A 16,182-nucleotide genomic window follows, 5' to 3' on the forward strand; every position below is an offset into this window, starting at 1 on the left:
TCATGTACGGCTCCATGGTTGTTCTACTGTTGTAACTCTCTGCCTTCTAGCATTCCTGATCCTTCGTGCTGTTTCCTTCAACTTCTTTGAAATTCTGCTCCTCACCTCCCATATAGTCTTCTATTTCCTTCTCACACCACATCTTTGATGCCATCTCCATGCTGGCTCCTTCTCACAGTCTGCATCAGGCACAGGCTCCTAACCCTTACCTGCAAATGCATGCATACATAGCCTTTCTCTTCCAGCCACTTCTATAAACTTGTCCTTTTATCCTCTATTCCCAGGCTTGCATCTTACTCTGCATCAGCCCCACCAAGCAGGTCTCTTCCACTTCTGTGCATTCTCACTACCTGGCCCTGCCTCTCTGGAATGAACTCTTCTCTGCCTCCCCCTTCCCCCACCAAAATCCAAGATGCTGTTTCACTCTTTCTTTTTTTGTTCTGAATGAAGTTTCTGTCCCTTGTCATTTTATTTTAGTGTTATCATCATCGTTACCATGTGTTTTTCTCTTTCTCCTTTTCCTTTAACCGTTTATGTATTTACTTTGGCAGTGCATGCACACATTGTTATGCCAATAAAGCTTTGTGAATCTGCATCTGAAAGGCTCGCTTCTTCCACTTCAGCTGTCCTAATTTGTCAAGAGCCCTCATTCTGGACAACTTTCAGGTCCTCTGGACTGGCCTTTGTTTGCTGTATCATTAGCTGTGAGGCCTCCCTGGTCAGGGAAGCAGATTAAAAGAGGAATGTGGATGTGTGGGTATCTACTCTATATCATTCTAACTTGTAAACTAATTATTCAGAACAATAAAATATATGCCACCTTCCACTTTCTTGCCTTGCTACCTTCATTAATCTTGAATTAAGTTGTTCCAATTATTTTTCTTGGCAAATCATGAATAATTAAGATAATAAACAGCTCCGCATGACACACAACCTTCTCCATACACGGCCATCGCTCCATTGCTTAACCACTTTTCATCTGCCAACATTTTTTTTTTCTCGTTTTGGTAACAAACATGTAACAAACCTAAAACCCAAAATTATATCCACAGACCAGCAGCCCGATCCAGTAAAGTCCGTGGGAGAGCGGACTAACGCCCGCTCTCCCGGCGCGTGCACCGGCCCCTCGCCGGTGCGAGCGATCCAGTATTTAAATTAGGCGACGCGGTGCAAACGAGGAAAAGGAGGCGCTAGGGACACTAGCGCGTCCCTAGCACCTCCTTTTGGCCTGGAGCGGCGGCTGTCAGCGGGTTTGACAGCTGACGCTCAATTTTGCCGGCGTCGGTTCTCGAGCCCGCTGACAGCCACGGGCTCGGAAACCAGACGCCGGCAAAATTGAGCGTCCGGTTTTCGGCCCGACAGCCGCGGGCCGAATTCAAAAATTTTTTTTTTTTTTTTACATTTTTTTACTTTTGGGGACCTCCGACTTAATATCGCTATGATATTAAGTCGGAGGGTGCACAGAAAAGCAGTTTTTACTGCTTTTCTGTGCACTTCCCTGGCGCCGGAAGAAATTAGCGCCGACCTTTGGGCGGCGCTAATTTCTTAGAGTAAAATGTGCGGCTTGGCTGCACATTTTACTTACTGGATCCCGCGCGCATACCTAATAGGGCCATCAACATGCATTTGCATGCTGAGGGCGCTATTAGGTGCCGCGGGTGGGCCGCGTGTTTTCCTCCCCTTACTGAATAAGGGGTAAGGGAAAACACGCGTCCAGAGCAGGCTGACAGTGCGCTCCGACGGAGCACACTTTACTGGATCGACCTGCAGGTTAGGTATGGGACCATTATTTCCCCCCCGCCCCCATGATACACTTTCTGCCAGTCAGTCTTTTAATGCAACTCCCCTGCCTTCTACACAAACCTCTTTGTTTAAGACCTTGCTTATCTTTTACTGATTGCAGCAAAACCCCAGGGGCTTGTGACCTATGACACACCCGAGGAAGTGCAGCCTCCAGCAGAGCACATCTATGTTGATGTGGAATCGACCCTGGCTCAGGCTTCCAGTCCAGTTCCCACGCCACCACCAGCTCCAGCTCCAGGTGCTCTCCCAGCTTCGGGTTTAGATCCGGATCCCGCTAAGACGACTGCACCCGATTCGACTACCCCCCCTTTAAAAACAGAGAAAGGGGACAAGAGAAAGGTAAAGTCCCGCACTGTTTACCCTCTTGAAACTGTTTTTTTTAACTGTAAACTTCTAAGCTAATAAAAGACTATTTTTCTCTTTTCGTGTTTTAACTTAATATGTACTAACTTTTAATATGATTGTTACAAGCGTATTCCACAGGTCTACACAATAATACAAACTAGACAAAAAAAATATATAGTCAAGAGATCCACAAATATGAGGGATTGGAGGAAAACGACAGAAAATAGAAATAAAAATTGCAAACCCCTCCCCCCCCTCCATTATATTCATAGCAGATCAAAATGAACATCCCATATGCCATCCGCAAAATAAAATTATACCCAAACCAATAAATCATAAAATCCTGTCCCACTCTCCTCAGCCCTCTGAAGTAACAGAACTAACATCATGTGAGGAATAAAAGTCAGAAAAGGAAATCAGAAAATTGGGTGAGATACTTAATTATGACAAAATTAGCACCTAGATTAGAAGCATCAGACCGCATCGCCAAGGAATTTTGTCTCTTGGCCTGTACATTGTACAGGAAAGATTGGGAAAAATTCTACCATAACTGCCCATAAAAAGCCATTGTAATATTATTTTTAAAAGATGCATAACTATGTGGTTCCAGTACAAAGTCAACTAATAGAGGGGTCTTTTTAATAACAGTGCTATCTCAGGATAGGCTCGGCACGCGCAGGAGCAGGTTTTCGGGGTTACGCGCGTAATATACACGTGAAACCCTTTTAAAACCCCGCCCCCATGTGTCTCCCCCCTATGGTGATGCTCCTTTTTTGCATCTGAATGTTGATGCATTTTCTTTAACATCTTTCTTGTTTGTTTTCCAGCTTATGGTGTGTTGTTTTTAAACATAGGGGATACTTTTGAAATGTATTTACAAGCATAAAACCTGGTTATACAATAGCCCAAGGCTTAATTTGTATATCAATAAATTCATAAATCAGTTACACTTGTGAACTACAGAGAGCCATTCCCGGGGGTGGAACTGGGATGGAGTTGGAACTTAGGCTGCTACTAGTTTGATTTTAAAAAGTATCCACGTAAATTAGACGGCATAAGTTACGCCCTCCGAAGAGGACGTGCAGCTGTTTACGCAAGTTATTCTGTGCTCGAATGGGGCCCAATTACCCAACTGTTTTCACAACGAACTTATACATATAAGTTTGTTTTTGAAAATGTAGTACAAGTTACAGGCAGACTTCAGCCATATCTGAACAGTTACAAAATTACCCTCCCTGAGGGGATTTGCATGGGTAGAAAGCATTTTGCCTGCATAAATTTCTTATCGGAACATTTCCCAACCCTTTATGCAAGTAAAATTGCACTGAAGAACAGTTTGTTCCTGCCAAGGCTGCATTGTGGTACGTTTTCAAAAGTATGCGCATAGTTTTGGTAGAAAAAAGTACCTGCAGAAGAAGCAGTTGCCAGCCTCTGTGGATGCCTTTCCCTTGGGCAATTTTTAAAGCAAAAGCCTGCGCTGCATTTTACTTTGAAAATTGGCACAAATAAAATGTACCCTTGGACTTTGCAGCTGTGTGGGTGTCCTGAAAATTGCCCCCGCATGGTGCTATTATTTCAATTATTTAGCATAGTAATGCACATTCTTGACTTGAATGTAGATAAACATTAAAGGAGTGAATTTTCAAATGCACATGGTTATTCAATTGGGCTCCGATATTCATGGGGCGAAAGTATTGATATTGGACCTCTGCAGATCACACCCAGCATGCAAGACTTACTTCTCCAGCATCTTGACACTTTTTCCCATTTCCAGTTCATCTTTCTGATTTCATTGGGTCCCTCTTGGACTCCCATAGTGCTGGAGTGGAGACTGAGGAGGTGTTTCCTAAACTTCCCCCCCCCCCCCCCATCTTCCGTAGATACAGGATGAGAAAAAGCCTTAATAAATGAGGCCCTAACACAGTGCTTTGCTTTTCCCCTTGTAACAGCCTCTGTCAAGGACTAGGTCCACTCGACTTTCCACCAAGAGGAAAAAGAGGACAATTGCTGATGAATGCGCAGAGAATGTTATTGACTGGTGGTCAAAGTACTATGCTTCCCTGGAGAAAATGCAGAAGGTACTAACAATGATCACAATAGCATCTGATTGCTGTTTTTCATTTACTATTTGTAATTACCTGAAAAAGTGGAATACAAATAAATAAGTAAATATTTGTCATCATGTTCTCTCACAGAATAACGTTTCCCACTTAGATTTGTTTTGCATAAACAGGCGTGAAGCCCATTCTTCTACCAGAGTATGATAGGTACAATCTCAACTTGTTAGATTTGCTGCTTGTGTTCTTCTTAATAGTTGCACTGAACCAAAGATAGCGTCTTTCTGGAGCTCGTAAAATGTTGCAGACATGGGCAAAAAAATGAGCTATGTTGGGGAATGCTTATTGATCGATCTGATAGCGTCCACGATGATTGATATTATTTCTGGGTATATTTTTGCCACATTTGCTTATCTCTGAATCGTTTCCTCCTTGATCTTCTGTCTCTTTATAGGCCTTTTTGAAGAATGACATATTTCCCATATTGTGCCTATGGAAAAAACAATCTTTATTCAATAAAGATGTTCATGGCCAGCTTTAGGCTGTGCAACCTGAGTGGTCACACAAGGCGCTATCAACTAGAGTGTGCCAGGTCCCCTTTGCAATAAAGCTACCAAAGAACTGCCTGTATTCCATGATCCTGCCCTCAGGACACAGGAGTGGTTACAGGCCTTCAGGACGCATGAGTAGTATTGCCAGCTTCCTCCTGGCTCATGGGACTGAGGAACAGTTTGTTCCTGCCATGGCTGCTCTCCCCCATCCATGATGGTCTGCAATGTGAGCTGAAGATCAACTGTTGTCCCCATGGAGTGGGAGAAGGAGGGATGAAATCTCCTATGATTTTATAGTGAGACAGAGAAATGGAGAAAAATGAGATGACAGGGATAGAGGGATGTAGGGAAGGAAGTGAGGAGGAGAGAGAAGAAATGGAAAATGAGGCCCTAAAAAAAAAGAGTTAGAAGACTGACATCAGGAAAGCAGGAAACAAGAAATGAGGACCAACATGATTAGAAAAATGTCCAGACAACAAAGGAAAAGTATTTTATTTTCAGTTTAAAGAATGAAATATGTCAATTTTAGCAAAGTGCATTCATGATAGCTGTGTATTTTTCACAATACAGGAGGAAATGCATTTCGGTTTCTCTTTCTGCAGGATTGCACTATATGCAGAGTCTGCCTTCTTGGGAGTTTCCACTATAGTTCTTGCTTTCATATTTCCATTTATTTATTTACAAAAATGTATGCCATGCTCTACATAATGGCCCAAGATGGTTCACAATGTAAAACAAACATAATCAAAAAGCATTAAAACATACATAGTCAAAAGCAAATGAAAGAATAAATGTTTGAAAAAAAATTAAGATAAATACACTCTGCACTGGAAATTCAAAATTACAGATTAAATGCCTGCTTAAAGGAATATCTTCCAAACCCTTATAAAGTCCTCGAAGATATATCTAAATTATCATATAAAGGATCAAAAAAAGAAAATTGAATTTACTCTGCACTGGGAAATCAATATTACCCATTAAATGTCTGAAGAGAAATATTTTCAAGATCCTTTTAAAGTTCTTTGTCAGAGGTCTCCCACAATGGTTCAGGGATAGCGTTTCAAAGTCTTAGGGTGGCAACTGAAATTGCACGGTTTCTAGTGATGTCTAATGTAGCCATTTGTGGGGCGTGGATTTCTAATTTGTGGTCATTTATTCTGTACTAGCTGTACCCGGCCACGCGTTGCAGTGGCAGAGCCAGGTTAAGTGGAAAAGAAAGAAAAGAGAATGGGGATAACCGCCCCCTGCCCCCCCCCCCGAACATGGACGCAATAACATCCCCACGCCCCCCCCCCCCTGCAGGCCCGCTGATACCTGTCAAAAATGGTAGTCGGTGGAGCGGGCGTTCATTACGGCATGGAAGTATTGGCGCCGGGCCCTCGGCAGTCAGCACTGAAACTGTCTCCGACGGCTGTTAGAACTTACTCTGTCAGTAGGGTGGAGCAATGGGAGCGGTCGTCTCGCTCAGATAGTAAGGGCGAAGGTGCGCCAGTTGCCAGTCCAGAAAATGGCATCGAAGGGCCCTCGCCCTTACTATGTCACATGGGCTACTGCCGCCATTGGCGTTCCCGAGTGTCCTAGTAAGGGACAGAGCCGTCGGCGCCATTTTGATTGCTGGCAGCTGACGGCCATAGTGTATGCGATGTGTCATGGAGTGGTGTTGCCCCCCCCCCCCAGGAGCAGCCCGAACTATTCTGCCGTTTTGCGTGCGTTCTGAGGGTGTGGGCAGTAAGTAGAAAAGTCATGGGTGTGGGGGGGGGGTGAGGAGGGTGATTTTGTGTGAGTTCGTAGGGTGTGGGAATAGCAAACATGTGGCATGTGAGTGGCCTCCCGGTGTAGGACAGGACTGAACAAGAACCAGACAAGGATAGAACTGCACAAGGACTAGACAGGAAACAGGAAACAATAAAGCCCAAGCAGGGTGCATGACTGGCTAGGCAAACCTAGAAGGCCCGAAGACCACAAGGTAAGACAGAAAAGACCAAGAGGGCACTAAGCATGGCAGGAAGGCCTAAGAAGCCACAGAGCAAGGCCAAAAGGCTTGGAAGGGCCCATAGCAAGGCAAGAGGCCAATAGAGTCCACAGAGCAAGTTAAGAGGCCAAGAGAGGCCACAAGGCAAGACAGGAGGCCTGGGTAGACTCAAGGCAAGGTAGAAGGCCTGGATAGGCCTCAAGGCAATACAGGAGAGCTGGGTAGGCTGCAAGGCAAATTAGAATAGAGAGAAGGAGGTAGCCATGTCAAGGAGCTGAAGTGACTCAATGAAGAGGCACCGAGGGACTAGACAGGCAGGGTTTAGTAGGCCTAGGGCTGAGGCATCAGGTGATCAGTGAGGAGATAACTTGCGCTGCTGGAAGAGGGGCTCACTGAACACCTCTGCAAGTGGAAAGGCTGCATCATAGGCAGAACCATGGCACGGGAAGCTGCATAGCAGGCGAAACCATTACACAGGCATATGTTGGGGGATTTTCTAAAATGCATTGGCAATGAACTAGCCAGTTTTATCAATTAGTCTAACAGTTCACCCAGTCCATCTGCAGCTCGTGAAGACCCTCCTGGCTCTTCAGCCTGAAGTACCCACATGTCACCCAGATCCTTCCACTCAGTCATTGTTTCATTTTTAAGATGTTTACAATCACTTACTCCAGATATTGAGCAGGAGTAAATCTACACAAATAAGTTGATAAGATGAGTATTGGAGGAGACAAAGAGAAGGCAAGATGGAGGCAGAGGAGGAGAGGAGAAGGAGAAAGGAAAAGTAGAGAGCAGAATAGAGAATGGGGTGAAGATAGGAGGACAAGACTGAAGAGGAGCGAGGAGACAGGAAGAAAAGAGAGAAGATAAGGGAGGGCATCCATATCTCAGAAAGAAATGCAGTCTACTTTCCTGAACCATTGAATGTGGTCAGGATGACACAGAGTGCAGGAATGGTCTAGCGGTTACAGCAACAGGCTGCAAATCTGAGAAACCAGAGTACAAATCCTGCTGATGCTCCTTGTGTTCTTGGGTAAATCATGTCACGTTCCATTACCTCAGGTACAAACTTAGAGCCTCATTTACTAAGACTTTTTCCCATTTCTGTGTCTATGGGAAAAAGCTTAGTAAATAAGGCCTTTAGGTCTGGATTTATCAAAATACTAGGTAGAGTGTGCATTGTACAAATCGACTCCTCTTGTACCTTTCATCGAGTCAAACGACAGAAAAACTTCAATGATGTCAACTTTGCTGTTCGTACCTCTGACTGTGAACATAAAACTAATATGTGAAATGTATTTTAATTTATTTTCTGGACTTAATGTCTTATGTCCTAGATCAGTGGTTCTCAACCTTTCTAATGCCGTGACCCCGCAATACAGTTCCTCATGTTGTGGTGACCCCTCGCCCCGCCCTCGCCCCGTGAGGGTGGGGTGAGGGCGGGGCTTTGGTCATATGGGGGCGGGGTTATGGATGGGGTTGGATTTTAGTGCACACTTATCATTTAATTATGACATTTATAATGTGAATGTAACTCAACTCACCATGGGTTCTCACATGCATGGCACACTGACCCATGATCGTCACGGGGCTAGATGTAAAAGTACAGTTTGTATCCACAGGAACCCCCCTGACCCACAATAATGGATGTAAAGCAGAATTATGACATTCCCCATACAACTCACCCTACAAAAAAGATATTCTGGTTCTAGTGACATCTCAGTAACAGCAACTCAAACTCCTTCTATTTCCAGGCTCAATAGCCCTACTTATGAAAAGACAGCAGTTTACCACCAATGCATGTCCTCTGAGAAAACACAACAAATAAGACCGATACAAACGCTTACATGCTAGCAAAATATCTCATCTCGGTAACAGACACAGAACCGACCTAACATACTCCCAGGATCTGTAGTAATGCACATAAACTAATCCGCACACAGTTACACCTGTATTATGGAATACACTCAAACAGGAGCAACCCTATCTATGAAAAGGCAACACTACAAATATTAAATCAGGTCCTAAAAACCAATACACCTCTTATTAGGAAAACAGAACTAGCAAGCAGCTATAGATCCCCACACAGAAATAATTGTAAAACTATACTATACTAATAAGCAGAATAAATGTTTCAAAACAGCTATGAACATCCAACAATTAAAAACGCATAAAAACTATTAAACATTCTCCAAACACCAATAAAATATTTCAAAAAAGCAGACATCACACAATTAAAATGGTAGTCAAGAAAAATAAACTTAAAAAGCCACCTTTACTTACCCCCTCCAGCAGCTCTCCTACTCCCCTTCCCTGCAGGCCGTGGCGCTCACCAGAAGCAGCAGTAGAAGCTAAGCTCTATACTTATGGTCCTCTTCCTTAGTGCCCATGTCTCTCACACACACACACCATACCAGTCATGCCCCCATGACCAGTTTCTGTCTCTCACACACCAATCATCTCCCAAACAGTCTTTGGCACACACACACCAGTCCCCTTCCTGAACAGTTTCTCTCATGCCATACACACACACACACACACAGACAGGCTTCCCACTCCCGTGTTCTACTTACATATACGGGCTTCTCACTCTCATAATCACTTTCTCACACAAACACACCAGTCACCTTCCTGAACAGTTTCTCTCATGCCATACACACACACACACACAGGCTTCCCACTCCCGTGTTCTACTTATATATATGGGCTTCTCACTCTCATAATCACTTTCTCTGTCTCTCTCTCTCTCTCTCACACACACACACTCACTCACTCACCAGTCTCTCACTCCCATGCTTGTTCTCTCCACATGCACAGGCTTCTCATTCCCATAATCACTTTCTCTCTGTTACACACACACTAGTCTCTCTCATTTCCATGCTCACTCTCCACGTGCACAGGCTTCTCATTCCCTGAATCACATTCTCTCACATTCACACACACACACCAGTCTTTTTCTCTCACACACACCATCACCTTACCAAGCAGTCTCTCTCTCTCATGCATGCACACTCACCCTGGTTTCTCACTCCCATGCTTTCTTTCACCCCCACAACACCAGGCTTCTTACGCCCATGCTTTCTCACATACCCAGACTTCTCCCTTCCATGCTTTTTCTCTCTCTCACACACACACATCAGTCACCTCCCTGACTAATGTCTCACACTCTCACACACACATCAGTCACCTCCCTGACTAATGTCTCACACTCTCACATACACATCAGTCATCTCCCTGAGCAATCACTTTCATTGTCTCTCACATACACACACACACATCAGCTCTCTGACCAGTCAATCACACACAGGCTGGCTGGCTGCTTCTCTCTCTTTCTCTCACTCACTTCCTCTTCTCCCCCGAGCACAAATGGGAGCTGCAGCAGCCTCGCTGGCCAAGAAAGAAGAATCCCATTGGCCGCGGGAGGCTCGTGCTGCTCTCTCCTTTCTCCATTACCGGCTGCTTCAACTGCTCGGGGGCCGATGCTGCAGCCGCCGCTGCTACTTTTTCGCGCGGCGCGGCTCTCTCCCCTTCCCGCGCACCACGATTCACTTCCTGTTCCGGGTCACAGGAGAGGGGGGGGCAGGCGCAGGAAGAAGAAAAGGCCCAGCCGCGGGTGCAGAGCTTCTTCTAGCGCCGCTGCCGTTCCCGCTGGGCTTGAACGTGCTGACAGCCCGGCGGCAACGGCAGCGGGAGAGACCGGGAGCGCGCGACCCCTGCGTTTTGGGCGTTCGACCCCCGCCGGGGTCGCAACCCATAGGTTGAGAACCGCTGTCCTAGATCATTAGTTAATATGTACTAAAACATTTCATTTGATGGATGATAATGCCTGTTTATGAATACTACCTCTGTAACGCGTCACTATCTGCTGATTTATAGGAGAAAATTAGTTCTTACTCTCAAATTTTCATTCAGATCAGTCCAGTCTCCTGGGTTGTGCCTCCTTGCCAGCAGATGAAGAAGAGAAAGTTTCACTGGCACTGTGCCACCTGCAGTCCCTCAGTATTGACCTGTATCCAAACCAAGATGACAACAACAACCATAATTTTCTAAGCAAGCTTCTAAGCAAACTCACTCCCCTCCAACTAGCCGGAAGAAGGTGAAGTTGCCCCAAAAGACAATGGAAAACTCATTTCCCAAATTTAACATAAGTGATCAGCATTGAAAACCGCCAACAACTCCGCACTATATACAAAGGAACAGTATGAGCAGCGGACTCTCCCCCTTCAGTAAATGAGAGGGTCTCTGGACTGATCTGTGGTACTACAGGAATGATAATTAGCAGGGAAGAACCAATTTTAATTTCTCTGTATGTCCCCGGATCAGTCCAGACTCCCGGGGTGTACCTAAGCTCCCCTTAACTGAGGTGAGGCATGGAGAGTTCCGCTCACAGAACACTCTCAATAAAGCACATGGAAGCCGGAGCCCTGACATCCAAGCAATAATGGGGCGGATTTTAAGAGAAATACTGAGGGACTGCAGGTGGCACACTGGGTTATGTACAATGTTAGCGAAACTTTCTCTGTCTCCATCTGCTGGCAGGGAGGCAAAACCCAGGAGTCTGGACTGATCTGTGTACATACAGGGAACTATGAATTTTATTCTTGTAAACCATTGTGAATTTTCATGGATCGACAGTATACAAAATAATTAAACACCCCCCCAACCTAACCCCGCACCGAGTTAAAAGTACCCCCTCTTAAGTGGTATAAATAGAGAGTGACATATTGATTTCTATTCAGAGTCACTCTCTCTCTCTCTCTCCACCTGCAGAATGGGGAAGAGCCTTAGCTTTTTTTCTCTCATGCTGAGGCTCCATTTAGTGAAAGAATTCTTACTGTTAGGAATGCTCTTTTATACAGGCTGCGATCTGCCACTACCATCTGTATGCCAAATTCTTTTCAGATTTAAATAACCCATTGTAAATAATACATTTACTACAATTTAGTATACAGTGTATGAATGTTTAAAAAGTTTATTAACGTTCATTGGTAAGCCTATTACTATATTAATTAGGCTGATGGCAGAAAAATAGTCAGTGATCCAGTCTGCCCAGCAAGGGACTAACAGGGTAAAGGGATGCAAATTAACAGAAGGAGTTAGGAAGTCCTATTCTTTACCAGGGTGAATTGGGAACAAACTGGCAAAACTGGTAATTGCATGGGCGCGCTTGTCTACTAAAAGTCCTCCACTTATGTGGTAGAGGCGGCATTTGCGCGCACATGTGCACGTCCTTATAAAATTGTGTGCACATGTGCCAGCGTACGCATCCTTTGGCGCAAACCAGCATACGCGCATACATGTGTGCCCACGTGCCAGTATCAAAGTTACTGACCCATGGTTTTTCCCATAGACACAAAATGGGAGAAAAGCCTTAGGGGTAGATTTTCAGAAGTACGCGCAGGCATAGATTTGTTCGTGTAACCCGGCGCGAACAAATCTATGCCCAATTTTATAACATGCGCGCGCCTGCCTCTGGGCAGGCGAAACTTGCGCATGCTGGCCAGCTGTGACGCAACACCCCTCGGTAGGACCACAATGGAGGAGGCCTCAGCCCCGCCCCTGGAACACCCCTGGACCGGCACCCCGCCCCCCCCCCAGAACGCCCCTTTTTCAAAGCCCTGGGACATACGCGCGTCCCGAGCCTTGCGCGCGCCGCCGAGCCTATGCAAGATAGGCTTGGCGCGCGCAGGAGCAGGCAGGGGCAGGTTTTCGGGGGTTATGCGCATAGTTACATGCATAACCCTTTGAAATCTGCCCCTTAATGAATTTGGCCCTAAGTTTGTACCTGTTCTTACATCCAAACAGTTGAGGATCTTCTAAGGGAGCCAATAGCCCTTAGTTGTATATGATTTTGTGAACTGAAATATTTTTCATCTCCCAACCCCCAAAATTGTTCCAATCTGTGAAAAAGTACTCTCTGTAAAATTTCAGCTCAATCAGATAATATTATATTGGCTCCCAAAGGCCCTGAAGTTTCAGACTTTATAAAATTGATATTTTTTATATTATCTTCTTTATCATACTTTTTTTGAAAGAATTATAGAATATGATTAAAAGAGAATTTAATTTGCAATAAAAAATGCTTCTAAAAGAATTCAGGGAACAGAGAGAAGCAGAAATTAAAGGACAATTTAATCTAGCAGATTGCGACGCTTTGGTGTTACACAGGGATAGCAAACTGCTTCCAGCTTTATCTGATGTGGAAAAGGTTGATAGATTAGCCATAATTTTTATTTTTCACACAAAGAACAATTATTAGGTATACCTGAAAGTCCAACATCTACAGGAGAAGATCAGGCTGTAGCCATTTACCAAGCATTGGAAAAACTGGGCATAGAAGAAAAAATACAGGCTTTGTGTTTTGATACCACTGCAAGCAACACTGGTCGAATAAGTGGTGACTGTACAAATCTTGAGAAAAGTTTGATCGTGATTTACTCTACCTTCTGTGTCAACATCACTTCTTCGAATTAGTCTTGAGAAGTAGTTTTGATGCAGTAATGGGTGCAACTTCTGGACCAGATATCAATTTGTTTAAAAGGGAAACCTGGTTAGCCATAGACAACAAAAATTACCGTAGTGGGATAGAAGATGTCACCGATGATGTTCATGTCAGTATGCTGGAATTTCTACAAGAACGGTTACGTCATAAACAGCATAGAGATGATTACCGCGAAGTATTAGAATTGGCCATGACCTTCCTTGGTGGTACTCCCCCAAAACGAGTCTCATTTCGCGTTCCTGGAGTTGTGAGCTCTACACGGTGGATTGCAAAGGCTATTTATGCCTTTAAAATATATTTATTCCAAGATCAATTTAATGTGACCAAAAAAGAGCACAATTCAATCAGAAGGACATGCATTTTTCTTATCAGACCCTATTTATGAGCCTGGTTCCTAGAACGGCTGGCTCTGAAAGCTCTGTATCTAGATTGCAATTTTTTACTGACATTAGTCAAGTATAAGGACGTAGATCCAGAAATTAGTAGTGCTGCCATAAAAAAGTTTGCAAACCATTTATGGTATCTGTCATCAGAAACTGCAGCATTCACACTTTTTGATGGTGAAGTTCCACTAGAGATTAAGAAATGGCTACTATAATGATTGATGACTACAGAAGACAGCAATGCAGAAAATCAAATAAAATAATACGTTGTTAGTAGTGAAGACCTTAACCATTTAAAAGAAAAACACTTCTATGATTGTTATGCCTGTCGGTCGCAGACAGCTGCGACCATGAGTACTCACTGCTTGCACCGTTCTCCTGCTCTCCCCAGGGCTGCTTGCTGCGCGGGCCAGCTTGCACCGCCGCATTCCTCGGGACTCCACATGGCGGCATGGACGCCGCTACCTCTCTCTACGATGTCGGGGCTTCCTAGGCAGGCGCGCACGTGTGTCACCAGCCCCGCCTTTGAAACCTCTTCGGTGGGAACCTCGGGGGCATCCCTGATTGATGATGTCATCAGAGCTCCGTACTTAAGCTCCACCTTCGCCCCCAGCAAACCGACTTGGCAACAAGTTCCGTACATGTCTACAACTCCTGCCTTCGTGTTCCTGAGATTACGATTCCAGCCTTGTTCCTAACCCTGTCTGGCTCCCGCTCCTCGGGGGTCAGTGTGTGCTCCACGGGGACCTGCTCTCCTGGCCTACCCCGCTCCTCGGGCTGGCCCTGTGCTTCCTGGGTCCTACTCTGCAAGGGATGCTACTGCTTGGGTCTTCCCCGGAACACTGCGGCATCCTGTGAGTTCCTCTACCAGGCTTTCCTGCTCCTCGGGGTCAAGCCTGCGTCCTACTTGCGACTGCCTATGCCCTCCCACTTCTCGGGTTGTGCCTACTACTCCAAAGACTTTCCAGAGCTCCCCCGCTCCTCAGGCTGAGCTCTGTGCTTTCTTGACTGTCATCTACCCGCTCCTCGGGGTTGTATCTCCACAAGACTGCCAACATCCTCGGCTCTCCAGGCTCCTGCTTACGTCACTACATCTACGCCCACTTTGCTGTTCAGCTCCGCCCCTTGGGGCTGCCTTCCCGGAGAACCTCCTGTACTGATAGTCGTGCGGTCTCCGCTCCGCGGTCCGACTGGCACCTCTCCCTTCGGGGTCCCTGACCAGGTACTGCCTTCTCTCTGCCATCCTATGAGGGTTACTTCCTAGTTCTGGGGACCTTTCCATTACTGTGCCCAGAGCTCCCTGCTGTGCCAGTACCTCGCCTCCCACTGGTGCGGACTTGTGGGGCTCCTCCCCACAGGCAGTAACAACTCGTATCTCGGGCCAAGGGTCCACACACCCACAAATCTTAACAATGATTTTATTTCTGCAGAATTGAAGATGTACTTCTCAAGATTTTCAATAAACACACATTTTCTAGAAAAAAAAACTACCCATCTACTTGGAAAGATGATGTCAATTTCCAACATGGGTTGGAAACATTGAAAAGCATTGTAGTAGTTAACAATGTGGCTGAGAGAAGAGTGAAGCTAATCCAAGAATATCAGAACATTCTGACCAAGAATAAAAAAGAAAAGCAATACATTGTGCAGATTGTTGGTAAACACAGAAGAAAGTACTCAGATCCTACCAAAACTGGCCTAATGAAGTAGAAAATCTGGCATCTTATTATTATTTCCATTTTAGACCTTATTTTGCGAAGTATGTATTTTTCTTTTGGTTTCAATTTTTGCTCAATATCTTGGCTAATTTTTATTTCATGTAAATAACTGTATGAAGAAAATAGTTATAACTAAAATTGCCTTTCGATTATGCTTGACTGTTATTTTCCCAAACAACGTTTGAAATACAAACGTTTTAAATAAGAAATACTAATTTTCGGTGAAGTTTGAAACTTTAAGGCCTTTGGGGGTCACCTTAAAATAGTTCAATTGAGCTGAAACTTGGCAAGGAGCACGTTTTCATTTATTGGAGCGAGATTAGGGGTGGGCACAAAGAATTTCAAAAGTTGAAAAGTAAGGGTGCTTGAAGCTTACTTTCTGCTGTTAAAACATTTTTCTGTACTATAATATCCGCCTCATCATCATCCTTGTTTATTTATATCACATTTTGTCAACCAAAAAGTTCAAAGCATGTTACCACAAGATAGTTGTCCAATGTTTATAGTGTGGTTTGGTTACAGTAGTTCATAAAGCAGTGAATACTTGATAGAGCATCATAAAATGACACCATATTGCACCAAAAGCAAATGCTGCTGGCTGTCTCTATGTATAATCATCGATCCATGAGAGTGTAAATACATTATTTCTTTTTGGTTTTTTTCTATTACACTACCATCTCCCCTTGTCAAGTAATAACTTAGCTCTTGCGGGAAATACTTGAATAATCCATGATGGAAATCAAAATCCGACCCTTGCAAACTGCTTTCAAGGTTTTTTTCTGCTTTGGGGGTACTGTGGATGCTGTTCACTGTGGTGTTACTGTGAACAGCATCCTCAGTACCCCCGGAGC

The 16,182-nt window shown here is 44.7% G+C and overlaps 1 protein-coding gene across 1 annotated transcript in view; it reads left to right on the forward strand.

Annotated features, from left to right (window-relative positions):
* FER1L6 (fer-1 like family member 6) overlaps positions 1–16,182 on the forward strand; it is a 277,132-nt gene that overhangs the window by 153,757 nt on the left and 107,193 nt on the right. Inside the window, exons 26-27 of the mRNA XM_029591997.1 lie at positions 1,904–2,142; positions 4,098–4,226. Of these exons, the coding sequence (XP_029447857.1) occupies positions 1,904–2,142; positions 4,098–4,226 (368 nt within the window). The remainder of the gene's footprint in view (positions 1–1,903; positions 2,143–4,097; positions 4,227–16,182) is intronic.

The sequence above is a fragment of the Rhinatrema bivittatum genome, chromosome 2, assembly GCF_901001135.1.
Source record: "Rhinatrema bivittatum chromosome 2, aRhiBiv1.1, whole genome shotgun sequence".
NCBI lineage: Eukaryota > Metazoa > Chordata > Amphibia > Gymnophiona > Rhinatrematidae > Rhinatrema > Rhinatrema bivittatum.